The sequence below is a fragment of the Scomber scombrus genome, chromosome 4 (assembly GCF_963691925.1).
Source record: "Scomber scombrus chromosome 4, fScoSco1.1, whole genome shotgun sequence".
Taxonomy (NCBI): Eukaryota; Metazoa; Chordata; class Actinopteri; order Scombriformes; family Scombridae; genus Scomber; species Scomber scombrus.
The window spans coordinates 800267-825113 of record NC_084973.1 but is presented as its reverse complement, the minus strand read 5'-3'; the positions used below and the strand labels follow the sequence as shown (position 1 = coordinate 825113).

At 39.2% G+C, this 24847-nt stretch overlaps 1 protein-coding gene across 1 annotated transcript; it reads left to right on the top strand.

Annotated features, from left to right (window-relative positions):
* Positions 1-4632: 4632 nt before the first annotated feature.
* Positions 4633-23185, top strand: golph3a (golgi phosphoprotein 3a). The gene is made up of 4 exons (XM_062418001.1): positions 4633-5043; positions 17402-17533; positions 18026-18140; positions 19758-23185. The coding sequence occupies exons 1-4, from the start codon at positions 4834-4836 to the stop codon at positions 20180-20182; spliced, it is 882 nt and encodes a 293-aa protein (XP_062273985.1). The 5' UTR covers positions 4633-4833; the 3' UTR covers positions 20183-23185.
* Positions 23186-24847: the final 1662 nt, after the last annotated feature.

The window sequence follows — 24847 nt, the reverse complement described above, 5'->3', positions numbered from 1 at the left end:
GTGCAGCAGGTAGGTTGCTCTGCTCTACTGCAGACATTATATTAATAATAAAACAGTGGAGCACTCCACCTCCCACTCACTTTATTATTCTCAAACAGGAAGGGGCTATACGATGCTTTCAAATTGATTCATACATTAATTAACACTGTTAACTTTTTTAAATGAAAAGGCTGCAGACCATTCGTGTTCAGTTATGTTTCATATTGTATTTCAGTCGACGAGGGACACCAGTTTGGCATAGAGCATACTGGAGCAAGAAAACTGAAAATAGCGCCCCCTTTTCTATTCAGTGAATTGAGAATGGGTTTTGAATGGAGAAGCGATTCTGAAAGGTATTGGAATAGTATCGAATTGAGGCTTTTAAGGCGCTGGCACAAACTGTATGCGACACAACCACACATATTCTGCAGGCTTGATCTAAAAAAGATCCAGGGAAAACCCTGTTGGGTTGCCCTTAAGAAGAAAAGATGATCACTTTTACTATTATAACACCACTTTTCTATTCAATTGGGAACTGAATTTCTTGAATACTTTTTTTAAATGATTTTGAGCATATCCCAAACACTGACAAATGTAACCAAAAGTGTCTGCATGATAGCACAAATGATACATGATAGAAGAGAGTAAGAAAATCTATTGTCATACTGACCCTTCGACATCTATTGTGCCATTTTCCTTAAGCAGCATCAGAGCAGTATGCAAAAAGATTTTCACCACAAACACAAAACACAGTGTTTCCCTGGATAATTATCAATATAATAATGACTGGTCTCAGTCCTAATATTAAGAAAAGAGGTTACCTATTGAAGCCCACAAGAAACAAGAAACATCTGGGACAGAGAAACACAAACGTATGAAGGTTTAAATGCACTCATAAACAAAATATATCCATAATTACTGCTGCCTCATCACTTCAGTCTGCTCCCTGAAGGATGTTGGCTGCATGATCATTTCAGCCTGGATGGCAGCCTCTAGATGTGAAAGCTATCACATTATTTCATAGTGAGGTCATTTAGAAGCTTTAGCCAAAAGAGCCTGAGAAAAACACTGAATGGGTTTACAGAGATTTCCTCAGCAGGAATGCAGAAGGTAAACCAATCAAAAAGCAATCCAGTCACCTCATTTTAAACATGACAGAGATGGAAAATCAAACAGGAACACACAGAAAAACACAGGCATCAAACAGGAGGAAGGACACATATATCTGACGTGCTTTTTAATGTTAAAGTAGTCAAATTAGTGATCGTTCATTCTTTTTCATTTACTATTGTGTGTGTTGTTGGTGCCGCTCTCTCTACCTGGTTATCTGTCTTCATTTATGCGGTCACGTCATAACTGCAATGTGTATTTATTAACACAACTGACTATTTCTAAAAGATTTGAAGTCACATTGGTGGTTTTATATTTGATACAGTAGTTGGCATTTTAAGCAAGATGTGGTAGCGAGAAGAAAGTCCTGACAGGACAAATATACTCGAAAACTTCTTTTCCTTCACACAGCTGGTTAACTCTGTTTTCATCATGGTAACAATAGCCTTTTCTTACAATATGTGTATTCAGCCAGTATACAACAACAATACATCCGCGGGTTATAATTTTAACCCAGACAGCTAAAAATGTCTGGCTAGAAAACGTGTTAGGAAACGCGTGTCCTGACAGAGAAGTCAGCACTTCTAAAGCTGAATAGAAGCAGCAACTCTTTGTGTTCTGACTGACAAACACTGACACTTTACAAAGTGGATTTCCCTGCAAATGTAATCTTATTTTTCTGTTTATTTGTTTTTGCGTCGTCACTTTATCCTAACTTTATCCATGTCTGTCTCCCGATGACAACAACTCATTTTCATCCGGATAGATTATAGCCTATTCTAACAGGAAAATAATAAGATGCAGTTATCCTGCATTTCAATATAGTCCGATTCTATCAGAAAGGGTCAGATAATACATGTAAATATAATGTAGAGTACTGTACCTTTGGGCAATTCAGTTCGATGGCTCCCAATTCCAGTTCAAAACATATGAAATCCCATCATTTTACAATAGTAAAAAACATACTAGCTACTGGGTTAGCTGGTTTTTCCAAAACTTCAATTTCACAAACGATATCCTACCCGATGTGATGTTTAATCCGTCCAAGAAAGTAGTGCAAAACTGCATTTAGCCTCAGCTGGAAAAAAGTGGCTTCAGACGTTAAAACGCCATTCATCAGATATCCACCGCAGGAGAAAACCTCACAGAAGCCAAAAAAAACTTGGATTGAGCTCATTAATTCCGTGTTTCGCTGTATCCCCGGGTATGGATATTATGCTTCAAGGGATTGATGGGCTTTCATTCGGCCGTCTGTCCTGCAAACGGAGGGCGGAGTGTACATATACAGATTTTGTTACGCGGCTGTATCAGAGCCCTGAACTCCGCCTCCCAACTTCCTCCTGTATGATGCTGTGCAACAGGAGCAGGCTCCGAGCTGACAACTGCTGGCTGCTGCTGAGGTAAGCAATTTATGTCAGCCTTCATGCCAAGACCTTTTAGCTAACCGTACTAAGTGTATAATATCAATGTTTTGTTTCGTTTATTTATTTTTATAAAGAACTTAAAATCATGTGTCAACCAATTTGTGAATAAGAATATTCTCTCAAATGTCAAAATGTCAAACTTTTTTTGTGTTATTAAATTAATTTGAAGCGTCATGTATGTTCAGTTAAAAAATGGTTAATATACTCAATAATAAGAAAATTAAAAAGTTCAGAGCTAGTTCAAATTTGAATGATAAAAGAGTTCTCTTTCCAGTTTTAGACCTGGGAACCATACTTTATATTCCGGACTAGCTATCTGCAAGATGAATTATATACTGTACAAGTGTGCACCATTATTTTGCCTTAAAATTGTATTAAACATCTGTCTCTCGGTCACTTTCTGCGGGCCCACTAGCAGTCAGACCCCCGCTAGGCCTATGCCTTTTACACAGTGGATGGCCCCACCTGCTCCATATTACCTCAGCCAAATAGGAGACTTTTGTCCCCCTCCTCTTGGAATGAGCCACTCTGCACCACCATGGCACCAGAATGGTCTGATACAGAAAAAAGTATCTTTTGTGTCTGTTGTATTAGAGATAGAATAATTGAACAATCATGTGAAAAGAAGCTACTTTTCATAATAATTGATCTATGATCACATCACACATATCTAAATTAAATCCTACTATTTCACATGTGAGGGAATGCTGGAGTGGGTTCATGATTGTATCACTCACCATGTAGGATAAAGGAGATTCAATCATTTTTGTAGATATGCTAAACAAAGTGAAAGATTGAACAGAGCACAAACCTTTGTGGAACATTAGAATACATCCTTATTTTTTGTTGTTCTTCCAACAAATACAGTGAAATTAAGCAGGTGCACCATGCAACTTTTTTCTTTCTTGCCTTGCGATTTCTTTCTTGCCTTTTTTTTCTTTTGACATGAGATAGTTGGAAAGGCATTTTGATGGTATTCTACCAAAGGAATCATGTTCTAATCAAACACTAGCACGACTTAATTTTTGGATTAACCTAGCTTCAATTAAGGAATGTTCTAGCTGTCATATTTCCATACTGTCAGATGACTGACACATTAGCCAACATTAAGTGACTATATCATCCACTGTGATTTTTAACTGTGGACATCATCATGCAAACTCCGCAGACATCACTCATCAACCCTATACTCAATAATCAACCTTTTAATCAATCTTTTAAAATGATCAGTTTTAAGATTTGACAGTTTAGAATAATTTGTCAGTGTGAAACATTTCAGTCAAGGTGTCCTGTATGATCAATAAAGTCAGAAGAGCATCACATATTTGAACATTTGATAACTTAATATCTTAATATTCCCTGGTGAACCATCTCATGCTATGCTCACTTTCAAACTGTAAATCAACAATGGACCCTTAGTTGTTATTTATTTGTATTTATTTCCCTAGACCACTCAAAAAAATAAGAATTTGCGAATTACTATCTTGCCTGTATATTACTCTAATTATTAAATGAATCCATAGGTCAAAGCTGGGAGGTGTCAAAACACCTGTTAAAAGGCTCCAGAATACAGGAAATGACATCTACTCTGTTAAAAAATGTCTGGGGTAGGACCCCCAGACCACCCATTACATTATCCCACCCACATTTAAAATGCTTCCTACGTCCATAATGTACATAGTCATGTTTATTTACTTAAAGTGGCCAAAGCACACTCTATGCTGGTCTATGCTTTCATTTATGTCAGTGCTATTGTATTATTGGGTCATTTGTAATGATCTATTGTGTAATTATAAGATTGAGATTATTCTATTGTTGAAGTAATTGTCTATTTGATGATGACAAGGAGGGTAATGAGAAGGAGGACTTTATCTATAAAAGAGGCTAAAGAGCCTCAATATAGGCTACAAGTGCGGCGATGAATGAGACAAATGATGCAAATGACAAATGACAACATGGCTTTGGTTATAGTGTGACAGTATTTGGTTTATGAGATTATCTGATGTAGAGTTAAACCTAATTTAAAGTTCCTTGCAGCCTGTCTGAGCTGGGTATTCAGGTTATCTCGGCCTCTACCTGCTGGATAAGGTCGGTACCACACACACCACACGGCGCCATATTAGACAGACATTATATTGCTGCGGACAGAGGCAAGGAAGGGGAACAGTACTCCAGATGACAACGGTACTCGGACCGCAGTAGTCAAAAGTCAAAACACTCGTAACTGCTGGATGTTTCTCATCAAGTAATTGGGTCAAACATCTCGGGCAGCGGAGTCCGAGGCGTGTTGTTTTCGTCGTTGTTTAGCTAACTAGCCGGCATGACTTCCTTGACTCAGCGGAGTTCGGGCCTTGTGCAGAGGCGGACTGAAGCCGCCCGCAACGCCGCCGACAAAGACCGTCCGTCCGGGGAGGAGGACGACGAGCCCCGGCGGGGAGACGAGCAGGACGAGGATGATACCGGAGACTCCAAAGAAACGCGTCTCACTTTGATGGAAGAAGTACTGTTGTTAGGACTCAAAGACCGAGAGGTAAAATCTGATAGAAATGTTCTCTTATACCACAAAATGAAGATAAAGTTTAATGTTAGACGATGGGAAGTTATCCAAGCTGACGTTAGCTACAATGTGCTAATCGACATAGCTTTCATGTTAGCTGGCGTCCATGGTTGTTAAAATGCCAGGCAAACTGGAGAATATTTTCCTCTTTTGATCAATCCTGCTTGACTCTATGCTGTTGTGGATCGATGGTTTACATGTAATTAACTGTGGCGGTTAGTAAACACAATATTTTGATAGTGTTTCTTCTGACGTGTGTGCTTATATTTGCATCAGTGAGGAAACAGACAGGAAGGTAAACAGAAAACCATTTTGTCAGTGGTCGGGGTAATTCTAACAGATGGGTGAATCTGAAGGTATAAACGCAAGCTTCAACAATAGCTGAATCCTGCCACAAATCGAAACTTTCAATCTGCTGTTAAAGGATCATTCTGTACTGTGATCTTATCACTGACTCAAGAGAAGCTTGCTGAGAGAGACGCACATCAATCTCATAAAGAAGTATTGTTTTCTTTCAGTCCAGTTTTTTTTAACACATGGGATCACATATATGAGGAAAGAAGGATTCCTTCACTGTGATCATCATCAACAACAAAAACATTAAAGCCAAATGGAAGTTTGGCTACAATTTTGATATGGAATTAAACATTATGATCAGTATATATCAAACATTTTTATCAGGACCCCTTACATTTAGTTATTCAGTTCTGAATAAGATATACAGGGTGTCCAAAAAGTCTCTTTACAACTTAACAAATGTATTACAAAAGCAAATGAATAGACAAATCTGTGGAAATGTAATCATTTAATACACCTCTATATGGGCACCATTAGTTGCATGAAGCACATCAAGACAGTACTGGATTTCTTGCCATGTTGGCTGTAGCAGAGCCTCATTAATGGCATCAGTGATGTTTAGCTTCAGGTCATTGATGTCCCGTATCTTTGTTCCATACACAATACACAAATGCAATGTGATTAAAAACTTTGATAACCACTGAGTACATAGAACAAATCTGATTAATATATCTCATCAATTGCTTTTGTAATACATTTTTTTTAATTGTAAAGATACTTTGTGGAAACTCTGTATACTATGCAGGAATAGGGATGGGAATTGATAAGATTTGATAGAAACCAATGCCATTAATTCTGCTTATAGGTCCGGTTCTTCATTGATTACCTTATCGATTCCTGATCAGCTTTTTGTGGAAAAAAAGTTGGCCTGTGCAGGTTTTCAGGGATAATACAACTGTTTTATTATGTCCATTGTTTTTTAATGACACATGCTGATGAATATATGAAACATAACTGGTAGAGAAGATAAATGGTCCACAGCCACAACTTAACTGCAGCAGTGGAAGTTATATATCCAGCAGTGGAGAGCAGCCTCTCTGCTGCACTGTTAGCTTCACTAAAGACATCATTTTCCAACACTTTGAGCAGGAGCACGTGTGTGTTGGTCAGCTGGTCTCATTTGTTACTGTTGGAGTTCACTGCTCCACTGTGACATCAGCCTCTGGGTGACGATATAGAACGTTCACGGTAAACTTCACATTTGTCTCACAAAGATAATTATTTAGTCATTAAATGAAAACATGCTTATAACCGCTGCCTTTTTTGAAGATGAAATACAACATAGCTGAAGATAACTTCACAGCTGCAGACAGTCGGGAAGCTTTACTGCCCTCACAAATGAGCTCCACAGGTTGGACACCACACACTTTGACATTGATAAGAGGAGTTGATGAGCTCGGAGGCATACTGGTTCTGATGGATTGGACCACTTTGAACAGGTTCTCGATTCCCAATCCTATGCAGACCATTGTGCAGTTGAAAAATACACTTGTTTTATTATCAAAACTAATAGCATCAGTAAACTTCACTGGAATTATTATTGTCATTATTAGTAGTAGTATTGTTATTACCACTATTGTTGTTAATTATAATTGGGTAGTAAACAAGAGTTCCATTTAGGGCTGAAACGATTACTCGAATAATTCAATCACAAAAAATGATCGAGGCATTTTCAGTGTTTCCCACAGACCAGGTAGCAATGTGTGGTACAGGGTCGTACGGAGACCTTTTGAGGAGCAGGGGCTCTGACCAGGGGGAGGGGGCGTTTCCGTTGTAGCAGCAACACTAGGGGGTCTGGAAGAACATTTTGAAAAATAATAGGGCTGCAACTAACGATTACTTTGATAATCGATTAATCCGTCAATTATTTTTTTGATTAATCGATGAATCGGATAAAATAATATTTTTTTAATTTCCACCCCTTCATTCAAAAACAAAACATTATTTCAAATTGACATTGCAAAAAAGTGCTCAAACAACATGTTGCTGCTTGGACGTCCCTGAGTTGTTAAAGTAATATTAAATTATAATTTAAATAAAACAACTAAATGTTAATGTCTGATAGCTTTAACAAAATAACATACACATGTATGCTATTTCTGTAAATAAAAGATAAATAATAATAATGGTTTATTTTTGTAGTTACCGGTTTTACTTTTACCATCATTAGGCTTCCATACATAGCTACTAGCTGCTGCTCTCCTCATCTCCTGCTGCTGACTGTGAGATCTGAGCAGGTAGAAGCTGATAGTTCACTAACTATAACCAGGGAGCACACTGCAACAAGGTTAATGATCCACACGGTGACATTATATCATTGATATTACACAAAAGCGATAGAAAACGATTGTTTTTGTGTGCACGTGCGCACGCGCAATTCGTGCTGCCCTCGGCAGGATGTAGCACACACTTTCTAGTTTTATGTAGTGTGAACTGCTCCTACACTTTAGAAGACTTTGGTGCGATTGGTCTAATAAGCAGCAACACAGATCTATCAGGACACTGTGCTCTCACATGCACTGCATTGATAGTCACACACACACACACGCACGTGTGCAGTCACTCTCTAGTGCACGCTCTTGCTTGCCCGCTCCAGTGTGTGTGTGTGTGTGTGTGTGTGTGTGTGTGTGTGTGTGTGTGTGTGTGTGTGTGTGTGTGTGTGTGTGTGTGTGTGTGTGTGTGTGTGTGTGTGTGTGTGTGTGTGTGTGTGTGTGTGTGTGTGTGTGTGTGTGTGTGTGTGTGTGTGTGTGTGTGTGTGAATAACAGGGAGAAAGAGTGCAATGTGGAGATGAATGTAAGGGAAACACTGATTTTTTCATGAATTGAAGCTTCGTTTAATTCATTTCACTCGTTTATTTGACCTGCTCTGCTTGTGTTTTACACGGATGGTTGTTACTGACGCACATCGTGTCACTCGCTATGTCGTGGAGCAGTTTACTAGAGAGTGAAAACTACAAAGTGTGTGCGGCGTTCCAAATTATTATGCAAATTGGATTTAAGTGTCATAAACATTTCATTTTTCATTTTTCAATTAAACTCATGGATGGTATTGTGTCTCAGGGCTCTTTGGATCACTGAAATCAATCTCAGACACCTGTGATAATTAGTTTGCCGGGTGAGCCCAATTAAAGGAAAACTACTTAAGAAGGACGTTCCACATTATTAAGCAGAGTACAGGTTTCAAGCAATATGGGAAAGAAAAAGGATCTCTCTGCTGCCGAAAAGCATCAAATAGTACAATGCCTTGGAAAAGGTATGAAAACATTAGATATTTCACGACAACTTAAGCGTGATCATCGTACTGTGAAGAGGTTTGTGGCTGATTCAGAGCACAGACTGGTTCGTGCAGATAAAGGCATAATGAGGAAGATTTCTGCCAGACAAATTCATCGGATCAAGAGAGCAGCTGCTAAAATGCCATTACGAAGCAGCAAACAGGTATTTGAAGCTGCTGGTGCCTCTGGAGTCCCGCGAACCTCAAGGTGTAGGATCCTCCAGAGGCCTGCAGTTGTGCATAAACCTACTATTAAACCTACTTAACCAATACTCACAAGCAGAAACGGTTGCAGTGGGCCCAGAAATACATGAAGACTAATTTTACAAACAGTCTTGTTTACTGATGAGTGCCGTGCAACCCTGGATGGTCCAGATGGATGGAGTAGTGGATGGTTGGTGAATGGCCACCATGTCCCAACAAGGCTGCGACGTCAACAAGGAGATGGGGGAGTCATGTTTTGGGCCGGAATCATGGGGAGAGTGCTGGTAGGTCCCTTTAGGGTCCCCGAAAGTGTGAAAATGACCTCGGCCAAGTACATAGAGTTTCTGATTGACCACTTTCTTCCATGGTACAAAAAGAAGAACCATGCCTTCCGTAGCAAAATCATCTTCATCAATGACAATGCACCATCTCATGCTCTAAAGAATACCTCTGTGTCACTGGCTGCTATGGGCATAAAAGGAGAGAAACTCATGGTGTGGCCCCCATCCTCCCCAGACCTCAACCCTATTGAAAACCTTTGGAGCATCCTTAAGCAAAAGATCTATGAGGGTGGGAGGCAGTTCACATCAAAACAGCAGCTCTGGGAGGCTATTCTGACATCCTGCAAAGACATTTCAGTAGAAACTGTCCAGAAACTCACAAGTTCAATGGATGCAAGAATTGTGAAGGTGATATCACAGAAGGGGTCCTATGTTAACATGTAACTTGGCCTGTTAAGATGTTTTTTTTATTGGAATAGATTTTGATTTAAGTAAATATGACCTCCTAATGCTGCAAATTCAACAAATGACCATTTTCAGTTCTTTACAACCTATAAAATGTTTTGAAACTGCGTTGTGCATAATAATTTGGAACAGTGCATTTTGAGTTTTTTATTTTTGAAAAAAATACTGTTATCATTGGGACGTTTGTTCAATAAAATTCAAATTATACTCTAACGGTTGATGACTTAAATTATACTGACTGTCATTCTCATTGACTATTTAGGAAAATCAGAGAAAAATATCATATGCATAATAATTTGGAACGCGGTGTAGTCGGGGACAACAAGGGGCACGTGCGCGAGCACACACACACACCCAAACTGATCGGTTTTCTATCGTTTATTTGCCCGTCATGTCTTCTTTTTATAACGTCAGATCATTAAGGTTGTTGTTCTAGTTAGTGAACTATCAGTTTCTACCTGCTGAGAAGATCTCAGTCAGCAGTAGGAGATGAGGAGAGGAGCAGGGAGGTTGATCTCAGGTCTCTACACTGAAAACCTGAGGTAGGAGGAGCGGGGCAATCTAGTGCATTTAATAGTATGGTAGCATAATGATGCAAAAATTAAAATCAGTCACACTAAAAGTTAGTAGGTCCATGTATTTGTTTCAGAGGGCATTGAAGTTAAATGCAATAAATGGGTTTAGTTTTGATTAAAACAATTGAATATTCAGACCAAATAACCTTTGTCTAAGTTATAAATCTTAAATATGTCTTGTTTCAAAGTCATTTGACTTTACTGCATTATTATTTTCATTTATTTGTTTCAGAAGGTACTGAAGTTAAATGTAATAAGTGGGTTTAGTTTAAGAATAAAACCCACTTGATTGTTCTTTCTTGTCCTTTTTCTCATCTTTACTTTCACTATTTAATAAGGCAAAATAATTTATTGGATTAATTGATAGAATAATAGATAGCTGCAGCCCTAGTTCCCTTTATAGAGAAATACTAATTACGTAATAGGTCTTGTGCTAAAGTAAGTTTGGATTAAGTTACTGTGATTAACAATATTAATATGAATATAAATTCTGATTAAGGTACAGTGATGAGTAATAGTCATGTTTCCAGTTTATCCATTTACCAGTACTATTTTATTTCCATTTATACAACATGAGCTACAGAAAAACATTTATCAAATACTATACATAGTATGTCAACAAAGTCAATGCAGTGAACTGATACAGTGACTGAGAGTGAAAACTGCTGCAGAAACAAGACAAATAACAACATCAGCTTTCATTGTCATGTGCTAGAGTTTTTCTGCCTAATAATCTATTATTACCAATTTAGTTTTTTTATGTGATGAGGATATTGTTAACTCATTTAATAAATTCTGCAGTGAAAACCAGGCATGTGTTTCCAATACAGCATCTGTAACTACTACCACACTAAAATATGAGTTGTGGCTATATTTATGGCCAGCCCACTCTGTGTCCCTCTCTCTTGTGTGTGTGTGTGTGTGTGTGTGTGCCTGCCTGTGTGTGTTCATCTCGTGTTCTGATTAGACACACACACACACACACACACACACACACACACACACACACACATCGCATTCGTCAATTGGGGTGTTTAATTATTGACACTAGTTTTATTGTTTTTTATTTACTCACTAAAACTGTCTTACTGACAGTTTCACAAATAAATGTCAAATCTAGTTCATTAAGTGGAGGCCATGCAGAGAAAACTGTCTCCTCAATGTATTGGTCGAGCACTAATATCTACAACCTGCTGTATATTGAGTCAAATATAAAATGTATCCAAAACATTGCCTTGATGGTATGGAGACATAGATTACCTTTGAATGAAAATAATCTGTGTCTAACCAAGATGTGACAAATGATCTTAAATTATAACCTACATCTGTGTCTGCAAGTCTCAACAGAGGGCTGGTGCATTTCTTCTCTACACCCAGGGCTTGAAATGAACTTTTTCATCTACTAGCCAAGTGGCTAGTATATCACTAGTATATAGCAGTCATCGTAGTACCATATTGCAGCCATCCTGTTTTTCTATAGGCTACAATTATCATTCAATAGTGTACTACTATAACATTGGTGGAAAATGAGATTGCATGATGTGTTCTTGTAAAATTTAATTTCAGTAGTCGCCTACTTAATTGTAAATGTAACATTTCTGGAGGAATAAACAGTATTACGCCTTCAAAGTAACACTTTGATCTTGTCCTGTCTGTATATTCTATAATGCAGCAGGTGTATTGTATAAATGATGTGTTTATTTTGGGCTGGATAAAAATGTTCAAATGAGAACGAACAAGTGAATTTAAAAACATGCAGCCTTTTTATTAGCGCGTAAGTGTCTTAGGGTGCACTCACTTTAGGGCAAGTTGTTGAAGCACGGATGTCCCCCCTCACATTACCTCAAACCCAAGTGTACTCAAGCACAGTTGCCCTGCGACACATACGTTGCACAACAACATAGGCAGACAGTTTACTCTCATAAAACATGCACAGGTGTGTGTTAGCGTGCTGTGTGCCGGTAAAACACAACACAGCTGATCAATTAACACAACGCACTATGATTAAAAAGTGCAAGCTTGTTATTCTGAGTCATGCAGTACTCAGGGCTCTAAACTAACTTTTTTCACTGGTTGCACTGGTGAACATAACTTTTTTTCTTAGGTGCACCAGCACAAAAGTTAGGTAAACCCAAATTTTCAACCATATCGCGTTCAACACCGCAGTTTTACAGGTTCACGTATTTTTAAATAGCTGTCCATATAGGCAATATTGACTTGTAAATGATTAACTAACAATCTGGTCAACATAAAATTCTTTATTGAACAATTCCACAAGAAAGGTCACTTCACTGAAAAGTGTTGGTGCTTAAAGTGCTTCACTGAGCTGAAATTTAAACTTAAAACATCTCAAAATAAATGAAAATAGTATAATCGTTATGATTTTCGGACGGATCAGGCCTTAACTTAACATTCTTCATGAAAAAGTTGTAAATCGTTCTTTTCATCTTGTCATCCGCAGCTATATGCACTCTACATCCACTCTCTGTCTGACTGAAGCACACGCATTACACACAGGATTATCTGGACCACGGCCAATCAGAGGGGGGTCCTGCTCTTGAATATCTCTGATTGGTTTAGACCACGATATGGGCCTAATTAGGCATGGGTCGGTATGAGATTCTGACGGTATGATAACCTTAGGCAAAAATATCACGGTTTCACGGATTATGATTACAGCTTTAGAATGTGTTATTTTGAAATGTCTGTATTTAAAAACAAAAAAAGAAAACTTTTCCATTGAACAGTCCTTTATTTTTAAACAATATATAGAACATGATGGAACATTAGTAAATATGTATTTAAAATAAGTAATAATAAAAAAAATAACTGAATTCTTTCTAAATAAAAATAAATATTAAAAAAATAAGTGCAGTCCTTAATGCAGTCCTTTAACTGAGGCTAAACCTGCAACTCAAGTCACGACATAAATGAATTATTTTTAGTGAATAAAACAACCTTCTTCCTCCAAGCCGTAGCCGACTTGGTCCGTTTTGACGGGGGGGAAAGTTTGTGGGGCTCGCTTCCTTCAGCCATCATACAGCATGCAGAGCTACCTGCTTGTAACAGCAACTGGAGGTGTGCGGGGGGAGGGGTACTTTACGCTGCAGCTGCACGCGACCTGAGGCCGGGACCTCCACTTTCTCTCTGACGATACTGCAGGAACGGTATGACGGAAAGTTTTAGGGGTTTTGAAACCGTGACTTTTTCATACCGTGGTATACCTTGGAAACCGGTAACCGGCCCATGCCTAGACCTAATGTGTGTCTGTTGTTGAAGGTTGAACCACAGGGAGACTTTCAGAGTCGTGGAGATTCTTTCTTTTTCGAACAGCTGGTCGCACATGCTAATGTTGTCTCAGCTAATGTTGTCTTCGATTGTCGATTTCCCAGGATTCCCGGGAAAATTGGCTTATTTTCCCGGGATTTAAGGCTACAACAACCTAGCCTGTCTTAAGACACCCGCTAAACCATTTAAGGAATTGTACAGTGTGCCCCATGCTGGTCAAACAGAGACATTGCATTGGTCCATTCTCTCCAGTTCTTCTGAGTGTTCACTATTCAGTCTTCTAAAAATCTGTCTCGCCAATTGAGGAATTTGGGTCGCAAATGGCGAGTGCTAATTTCAAGCCCTGTCTATACCTATGAAATATATCATGATTCAGGACAGTTATGACAGTGTCACAAAAATTAGGGGTTGACCAATATGTTTTTTTCAGGGTCCATAGTGATTATTAGTAATCAAGGAGACCAATAACCCATATTAAGAACAGATATATACATTTGCAGTAAAAATTTAAAATCTTGGTGTCAAAATTTAGAAGGCACAATTATGGTAAATGGACTGTACTTATATAGCACTTTTCAAGTCGTTATGACCACTCAAAGTTCTTTTACACTACATGTAACATTCACCCATTCACACACATTCATACACAGGGGCTACGACACAGGGTGCCAACCTGCTCATCAGGAGGACGACTTGCATTCACACACCACATTCACACACCGTTGGCATAGCAACGGGAGCAATTTCGGGTTCAGTATCTTGTCCAAGGACACATCGACATGTGGACTGGAGGAGCCGGGAATCGAACCACCAATCCTTCCAATTGGTGGATGACAGCTCTACATCCTAATTATACTTCATTTATTACAGCAGAGCAGTTGTTTTTGATGTGTGATAGCAGGGAATAAGGTGCTCCAGTGCGGCAGAGGAGAGACATTTACCCAACCCATGTGAAGTACTTGAGTTGAAGACAGTCGTTATGTTAGCATCGTTACCCTCTTTGTCCATCGCTATTATTGACTGTGTCTGACATTGCCCAACACTGGCAGGGAACCTGTCATTATAAAAACTAAGCTACTTCTTACCAATGATTACTGTAGCTGAAGGTGCACAATAGCAATAGAAGTGCAGGGGTAGACAATAAGGCAAATTTGCCACTGGCCCTCCGGGCCTCTACGACCAACAGAACTGAAATAGATGACGATCAAAAACTCATGACAACTCACGATCAGGAAGTTTTATCATAACTCGCTTTTTGCAAGCTGTTATAAATAAATTGGGATATCAAGATAAGTAATAAAGGGGTAGGGTATTAGTTTGTTATTCTACCTACTCCCTTTAGGACACTGTTCTTTGTTTGTATTCAGCTTTTTATTTTTATTATATTCGAAATAGGCTACATTCATTCATTCATTCAGCAACACTGTGTTAATTTTAATTTTTTAAATGTTCTTGACCAACACAATATTTGATACATAGCTATAGATGAAATGATCTTTCCTGCCACTATGGTGATAAACTGTATTTAACTGTAGCCTACCTATGAAAACAATAAAACTCAGTAACCAAGCATGTTGTCCCTGTGTGATGTACAGGGGACACGTCAGGACAGTCTGAAGACAGAGAGCTCTGAGGTTGAAGTCCTATGAAAATGAAATGCACCTGTGACTGTGACAGGTCTGTAGCGTCTTGACCACATGTCAGCCGCAGCAGAGGAAACTCCGCTGTTCTCCGCTTCATCGCAACGAGTGGTTTTTTTGTTGTTGTTTTTTTTGTTGTTGTTGTTGTTTTTAAATGAAGCTCCGATAGCGGCCGGATGAAATACAGGAGGATACCAGCGCGGATCCGGTGTTTATCAAAGCGTCACTGTGCTGAAGCACCGGTTCTGTTTGAGCTGAGTTCATGAAGTTAGAGGCGGTGTTTCTGACCTGCTTCGGCCGAGAGCCCATCACATAGCGCGGCAAGAGGCTGTGAACGGCACGGGGCTTCTGTTATTGTTTTTGCGGCACTCATGAGTTAATAATAGGCTAATAAAAAATAATAGCTAATTGTTCATACAACTTTTCTGTAACTTACTTGTCTGCATACGTGGGCATTGACCGGCATAGTTCACAATAGACTTCATTTTTTTCCTCATCATATCCAAGCCAATTCCAGCGGTCGCGCCACTGAGGCTGGAACTTTCTTGCCCTTTTCTTTTGTTCATAATCCCTCTCACTCTCTTTCAACTAACATTATTGATGTCGGGAACAGTGAGAAACTCCCTGTCAACAGTCTGCAGCAGTTTGCGAGCGGAGCGGTACCTGTACGCGGGAAAGTGCGAGCTGTGCAGGTGGTGTGTTTACGTCCCAGGGACAGCTGGCTGTCTTTGATCGACGGAGTCACACACACACACTCGTGTTCGCGGTAATAACCGAGACAGTTTCACAGATATCATTGCAAAAGACAACACCATGTGAATTTTTTGTTGTTTTTATTAACCAAAAAATTTTTTTCAAGGCATATTTTTCACTGGCCCCACCGGGCCAGTGCTTAGAGCGTTCTGGTGGCCCTGGCGGTTTTGAAAGTACGTCCGGGCCACCGGGCCATTTATATTGTCGACCCCTGGAAGTGACTATTTAGCTCTGACACCTATACACCATGGAAGCAGTCCAGATTAACACAGACCTTAGATACAGTTCCATTACGTTTAAAATCTCAAGTCAGTTGGCTAAATTGTGGCTCAACAAGTTAACTTGTTAACATTCATTATCACATTCAGGTTAGCTACCAGAGATTTGACATTAGCTTGATTTGTGTTATATGCTGCAGCAAAGTGCATTATTCAGGTATTTTCAGTGGTGTAATTGGGGAAACCTGATTGTCGTCATAGAAACAGATCATAAGATTATGATACTTTTAAAATTTCAGCATAGAGGATTGTGATGTTTATTGCAGCTTTTGCACACTCTGCCGCATTAGCTTCAAAGCGCAGCTCGGCTTGCTCAGTGTAACTGCTCCAGTCTGTAGATGCTTCTCTGGAGCCATCTGTGGCACAGCAGCATGCACAGCCTTCATTGTTTATAGGCTATTATTCATGACATGTTACCAATCAGAGAGTGTTGTGTGGAGCGAGACAGAGAGAGGCTGCTACATCAGAACATGGATGTATAAAGAGAGCTGGATAAAGTGTTGAAGGTGGGACCCCCTTCCTCTTATGAATTTTGCTCAGTGGTCTATGAAACCAAAAATGCCACTGTAGGGCCCAATCCCCCCATGGAGCATGTTCACTTGAGACTTCCGCTGGCCGATTTAGCTAATTTCCTGATTAGCCCTCTGGCTAACTTGGGTGGAGATAAAATGATTCCATTGTGGGACTTTTTTCCCGAAATGTGATCAGACAGAATGGATGAAATTCCTTGAGAAAATTCATTTTCCGGGGGTTGTGCCACTCAGAAAAATTCCTCCGATGATTTACAGACTTCACTTTCACAATTCAAGTCCCCCCCCCTTTATAAAATAAAACAAAACCCCTTTACTTAGAATTTTCATTCTTACCACCAATACTACTCTGGAGAGAAGACCCAAGGCTGTACATCATAACGTGGCTTAATCACAGTACTACTGGATCTTCTTTAAGTAGTTACTGAGTGCAGTACTGTGGTGAGCAGCTTCATTAGCACAAAAATGAAGATGCTAATATTAACTGCATTCAAGGTTGCTGTCCTGTAGGTATGTACAGTATAATGCTGAATCTGCATTTAGTCAAAAAAACCCTTCAGATTACTTACTGTTACTAACTCTGTATATGTACTGAGGCATAGCTTCTGGATTCAGGTACAGAACTGTTGTTCTTGTGTGCTAACTTTTCAACAAACCAGGATTCTGATGTCTTTTCCCTGATATAGGGCTATACCTCGTTTTGGAATGACTGCATTTCATCAGGGTTGCGAGGGTGCATGCTGATCGAACTTGCCTTGCGAGGACGCCTTCAGTTGGAGGCCTGTGGCATGAGGAGGAAAGGTCTTCTGGCCAGGAAGGTAGGACATGTTTCTGATTTATGACACCAAAAGTTCAGAGAAGTTATTTTATTGTCATATATCCCACCCTGCTGGTGCTTTACTACCACTTTAAAGGAGACCTTTTATACTTTTCCTTATTTTCATATAATGTTAGCTGTTAGCGAGCAGCTGCTGTCATAACTCCACAGCAGAAACACTTCTGCTAGCTGCCTGCTCAGCCTGTTGTTAGTGTTTTAATCAGAAAAAGTAACTGACCAATTAATCAATAATGGAAATGAATGTTAGTTACAGGCCTAGCTGAGTGGTTTAAGAGTGTGTGGACTGCAAAGCACACAGTTTACCAAAGCTGCCAGCAGTTTCAGTGTCTGATGTGACTGGGAACGTCAGTCAGTGATTGAGCACAGCCTCGATTCATTCAAATAAAAGCATCATTTTATGTCTATTTCAGCTACTGTCCTTTCAGAACTACACTGTGTAATTGGCTGTCATCATTCTGTATTTCATCTGCAGGTGATTTGTAAGTCAGATGCTCCAACAGGCGACATGCTCCTGGATGAAGCCCTAAAACACATCAAAGACACTCAACCACCAGAGACTGTGCAGAGTTGGATAGAACTGCTCAGTGGTGAGTTCAGACCTGCACTGATTCACACTAGTGATGGGATTTGAGAATTGCCTCCAGTTGAGAACAAGTTCCAAATTGTCCCATCCATTGGAATTATATGCCTCTGAACATATCAGTTCCTTTTATCAAAGCCCAGGCCTATGATGTAGACGGAATGAAAAGGGCAGAACTAAGCTGTGAGGGCAGTGCAGCCTCCAGACTGTCTATAGCATGCACATGCAAAAGCTATATTCAGCTCTCTTGTAATTAAACTTTAAACTTTAAACAACTTTAAAAACTAAACTAATTACCTTTTGTGAGCAGCTTTTAACCTACTGAAAAGCAAAAGAAGAAGAATTTTACAAATACATTTGACCAATCCCATTGCTTTCATCAAATATCAAGCTGGGATGATCATGATTGACATATGCGTAAGGTCATTTCAAGAGACTGCAAATCGTTTGTAGACATTTCTGTTAATGTTAATGCAGACCTGCCAACCTTGGGAAAATATTTAATAATGACATAATTTGGAAGCTAGCTTGATTGTTAACCAGCTGGCAAAGTAATGTCAAGTTCTACTTTTCATGTGTCGCAGATTGTTAAACTGAAACTGGAAACTGATGATGTTTGAAGACGTGTTTATGGACAAACAACTAACAGTAATTAGATCTGCTTATATGTTTGTTTATGTATATGTTAACAGTATCAATAATGGAGAATCAGTACATCCCTCACTGATGCATCATTTGTATGCATATGATGGAATATGTAATGCGTATGTATGCAAATTACATATAGTAATTCATTTTACAAACAGCAGTGTTTCATATCTGACCAATCTAGGTCAGTGATTTGGCAGGTCTGCATAAGGTATCATACAATATTAAACTCTGAAATAGCAGAATTAAAAAGTGCTCGGTCTAGACTCAGACTCTCTTTACTTTAACATGATGTGTTCAGCTTTAGACTGGGGTGGACAGTTTGTATGTGCATTAGGACATTAAAGTAATGCTATAGTATTATGTACTAAGTGGCATCCTGATATGATCATACTACATTATTGTTAAACAGATTATTTCTAAAATTGTTTTGCTGTGGAAAGGGTATAGCACTTTCTATGTTGAGATCTTAAAAAGGTTAACATACTGTGTGTGTGTGTGTGTGTGTGTGTGTGTGTGTGTGTGTGTGTGTGTGTGTGTGTGTGTGTGTGTGTGTAAGTAATATAGACAGTAAGAAAGACAGCTGTGTTTGAGAAGCAGTTTTTGCATGTGACAATGCAACTTCACACTTTTTTATTGTAGTTTACAGTCGTTGAATGAAAGTTGACAAGTAGACATACAGAGGTGTAATGGGAGATGGAAAATGGGCGAACACGCAACTCCCAAAAAGCAATAATCCACTGAGACTTTATCATGTCAGGAAACTGGTATTTTCATTGCAGCTTTAGTGAGTTTGTTATACCACTCAGTGGACATGCTACAGTACGTCTACCACTGTAGATGCACTTACTGACATAGTGGTACTGATTGTTCTTTCTGGTGTCTTTGTCACAGCACCTCATTATGCATGTAGATGTACACATCTCCTTTTTGTGACAGCATTAACTGTCTTTTCTTTTTATTTGGTTGTCTGTAGGAGAGACATGGAACCCCCTGAAGCTTCATTATCAACTGCGGAACGTCCGTGAGCGGCTGGCCAAAAACTTGGTGGAAAAAGGTGTCCTCACTACTGAGAAGCAGAACTTTCTGCTTTTTGATATGACCACACATCCTTTGACCAACAACAACATAAAGCAGCGCCTCATCAAGAAAGTCCAAGAGGGTGTACTGGACAAGTGGGTGAATGACCCTCATCGAATGGACAAGCGGCTGCTTGCACTCATCTTCTTAGCCCATTCCTCCGACGTCCTGGAAAATGCCTTTGCCCCGCTGCTGGATGACCAATATGACCTGGCCATGAAGAGAGTGCGGCAGCTGCTTGAACTGGAGCCTGAGGGGGAGTGCATGAAAACCAATACCAACGAGTTGTTGTGGGCTGTGGTAGCTGCCTTCACGAAATGAGTCTAACACGAAAAGGAAATCAAGTAGTTGCGGCATTCAAGTGGCATTGTACGTTAGGGCACTGACTTCGACATGGTAACTTGACTTTGCAGTCCGTGCCTGGACTTTGGAATTGGCTGCACTCTTTCTCGTCCCACTCTTTCCCTACTTTTTCTTTTCCTTCCAGATAGCTGCCCTTGATCGTTCCTTGAACCCCCCCCTCATGTGTCATTTATGTGTTCACTTTTGCTAAAAAATAATAAGTCTCATGAAACTTTGAATGAAATGGTAGGTAATGATATGGGTAAGGCCAGAATCAAGGTGTTGATACATGTCCTTTTTCTTTTGGGTATATCTTGGGTCTCTTGGAGGTATGCATGGTGCAGGTTACTGTAGGTACCATCCTGACACATGTACACATCCATGTACAGGGCAGTGATGCTGTAAAGGAATGAAAGAATAGCTGAGGATCCTGACAAGTCTGTCTTCTTCCAAATTGATTGAAGTGTATGGACATGATGTATGTGGTGTCACAGCTTTCTTTGGCTTTCATATCAAGCACTGGGAGACATCTAAAGTGGTTATACCCAAAAGGTTGAGTCCACTGAACTAATAGAACTAGATTTCAACTAAGTTGATGCCTGTTATTCCATCCCATACATACATACACACATACATACACACATATATACATACATACATACACACATACATACATACATACATACATACCTGCTTATCCAGTGCAGGGGGCAGGGGAATCCCAGCTCACATTGGGCAAAAGGTGGGGTACGCGCCAGTAATGGCGCATCTTGACATGGCACTTTGAGAAAATCCAAATCTCACAAAGAAAGACACCAGCCTGCCGAATTTGAACAAGGATTTTCTTGCTGTGAGGCAAACCACTGAGCCACCACTCTGTCAAACATTCCATCCCTTCTGGCCTGACCTAATGTGTGGAAGACTATTCATTTTGTCAACAGGACTAGGTCTAAGTATGGACATGCATGGGAGCTTCATGAGACATCATACAGGCCTTCCCTCCTAGGTGAATCCTTGGAATATGGAGTGCTGACTCTTACTACTTTCGGTTATGTAGACCTCAGCCCTATTCAATGTTTTGGAAACACCTAAGAAATGAAAAGCCACAGTCTGATGAGTCATTAGACAGACTTGTTTAGGGCATGGTGTACAGATAGTGTTGGAATAACACAAATTGCTAAATTCTGCAAACACTTACATATGTAAAGTATGATGGAAGAAATTAAACAATTAATATACAAAATATTAATGAACCTCTCTGACAGAAATAATTGAAAACGAGTCATAGTGATTTGTGGCCAGAAATGTGTTTTTAAAAAAATCATAATGGCAGATTAGTTCTGGTGGAGGATCGTATCTCATCTAGATACAATGTCAACATGTGTACAGGTCTAATTAAAGCCAGGGTACATTCTGAATGGTAACTGTTGAAAGTAAAGTATCTTAGTCTGGATCAAATGCTATGATTTTCCATTTTTGCATGTATCTCCTTGATTAAAACATGTCATTTACTGTTTATTAGACTGGCAGTGGGGTAAAACAGCTCTTTGTCTGAGTGGCTGTTGAGAATCAAACTGAAATATTTTTGTGGCAGGAACAAGCTCAGGAAAGCAGACCAAATCAATGCCAGTTAATTTTGTATTAACAGAATTCAAATACATATAGTTTTCACCTACTGGTGTAAATAACCCAGACGGTTTAACACAGTATACATGCATTCATGAAGATCTTCTCAGTTTATGAGTTTGTAAACCAAACCTTGGTAGCACACACAAATGACAGAACACATTCAAGTCATTCACTCAACGTTTAGTGAAACAGGTAAATCTGAAGATAAATGTGAATTCTATTTCTGTCCCAAGTACAAACAGAGGTCCAGGAGTTGTTTAAAAAAATAAATAAATAAACTGGATCAGACAAACTGTTACCACAACTCCCTCAAATGTGGAAAAAATAAAAAGTGCAGCAATTTCCAAAATGGTCTCATTTACATTACTACATTCATTTCATGTATTTTCTGCATTTAAACATACAGCAGAAATGTTTTTAATGAAATATGGAGCTTTTTCCTGGTTGCACAGTGAATCCACACAGGATCTCAAAAGTGCTCTCATAGTGAACCCCAGAGAACACCATTCTAATGTCAGCCAATTGAATCCTTGAGTCAGCTGGTTGACCAGATGTGTTGCTGTCTTAGAACAGACAGCTTCAGAGCTGTTGGACGGTGTATTTTGTTCACCATAATTGAGCTAGGCTAGATGCCCCCCCCCCCCCCCCCCCCCCCCCAGTATTTGTGCTAAGATAGGTAAAAGACATACCACTGTATTGAAATTTGTTTTGTTCTGACCTTGATGGCAAGCAACTACATTTACTAAACTGTCAGTGATGCAATGTGCAGACGGGTTGTATTCAGCAAATATTTGGAAAGATCTGATGGATGATGTAACAGACCAAAGTCTAAGCAGAAAAATCAAAAGATGGGCTCACATTCCAGATGTTGATGTATATAGATGTGCAACTGCTTGATAGTCAGGCACAAAGGACATTTTGTTGAAATTGTTATCCGCTTTCTCAAATCTATTGTTCAGCTCTGTCCTTCAGAACGTTGGACATTGTGCTGTAAAACATTCAAAGCCTTTCACCATCAACCATATCTTGCTCTAAATTTCATATTGCCTCAGTTTTATTAATTTTATGTTTTAACACAAACTTGCTACTCATCCTCGTGGATCTTGTGAAAGACTTTATAACAGATAGCCTCCTTCTAATATTGTATGTAGCAAATGGCTGGGAGTGATTAGTCAGTGATTGTGGGGAAAGATAAGTGACCAAAAGGTTTATGCATCAGAAAATCACCTCAAATTGTGGAGTGGATTTGAGAGATTATATATGTTACCTAAATAAAGGGATCTCTAGTCTGTGTACTTTCTTTGACCCTAGAAAATAAACCAAGAGCTTTGAAGTGCCTAAGCATACAACTGACTTACATTTTTAGTCTTTTTCTGAGTTTTAATGGCTTAATGACTTATTTTACAGTTGGACACATTATTTTTTATTGTGTAATACAAATATCAGGCCACACTCAAATAAAAAATCATTTCACGCTGAAAGAAACCACACTTACCTCAGCATATAATGTGACGGATTTCCCCCTAACCCGTTTAGTCACATACATTGAATCCCAGTGGATGCAGTGAGGTTTTGTTCAAATACATCCCTACAGAGAGAATATAATACAATTACTAAAATAAGTACTTAAATAAGACACACCTTAATCATCACTGGTCCACACAGTGGTATTTAGAAGGTCCAAAAAATGTTCAATGGAGTTGATATAATCAGTGTGTTACAACATAGGCTACGCTTATATGTAGAGCATCCAGCAGTTGATCTGTATAGATTTAACAGTCTGTGTGAATATTAACAAAATTAAGCCCCAAATTCATAATTACAAAGGAAAACTAAAAACTGCAAGCAGCGATGATCGAACTCCCGCACCTTTGTGCACATCTGGGTGTGGTGCAGCTGAAGGGCTTTTATTGCAGGCATGTAGATGTCTTCATTTCTTACCAGATGTTTGCAAGAAATGTCACTTCCTGTGTCCAGTATGTAGCCCTAGAGAACACCCACTTATAATACTTTGTGTTGCTGTATATTATGTGTAGAACAAACCATGTCAATTTCATGTCTATAATATAAGCCTGATTTCCTGTTGCCAGTAGGTGGCGCTCTAACAATGACTCAATATTGTCATGCAGATGTGTTCAGGCCGGGACTCTTATCAAGCATCAGCAATGTAGTACAGATTGAACAATCTACATTGAAGTTGCAAATAAGGCTGAATAATTTATCAAGATAGCAATATGGCCCAGGTGCCAAGTAGGCACAATATTTGTCAGAGGTGAAATGTATTATTGACAGTATTTACGTTTATAAGTATTGTCATGCTGCAGAGATGTCCAGGCTTACACATCATATTCTACCGATTTTAAGGAAACATATTTAGTTGGTACAGATCCCAACAAAAATCACAGTCATCTCAATATATCATTTTAAAACGTTCTTCAATGAGAATCATTATGTACATTTTATCATATAGTAAATCATATCTCAATTAAATTATCAAAGTCGTTTAGCCCTAGTTGCAATGCCCTGTTTCATGGTGAAACTTCAAAATTGGCTGTATGGCTACAGTAGTGGTCTTCAATGAAACTCAAGGTTTTGATAACTTTTTATCACAAAGATCTTTAGATGATCTATAAAAGAAATTTGATGCATGTGCCAAGTTGCGTGAGTTTGCGAATATTCCTGGCCCTCAAAAATAGATTCCTGTTTCATGGCAAACAATGCTTTCATGACTTCACTATTTAGTTCATCAAGGTCTTACAATGTAGCTAACCACATTTTAGGTTGGTGTAGTTAAGTTGCAAGTAGTAATGTCAATGGGGTGGCTGTGGCTCAGGAGGTAGAGTGGTCGTCCTTCAATTTGGATTGAAGATTGGCGGTTCGATTCCCGGCTCCTCCGGGACACATGTCGATGTGTCCTTGTCCACTTAACCCCAAATATCTGAATGAGTTGTAGTGTAAAGTGCTTTGAGTGGTCGAAAAGACTAGAAAGGCGCTATATAAGTACAGTCCATTTAC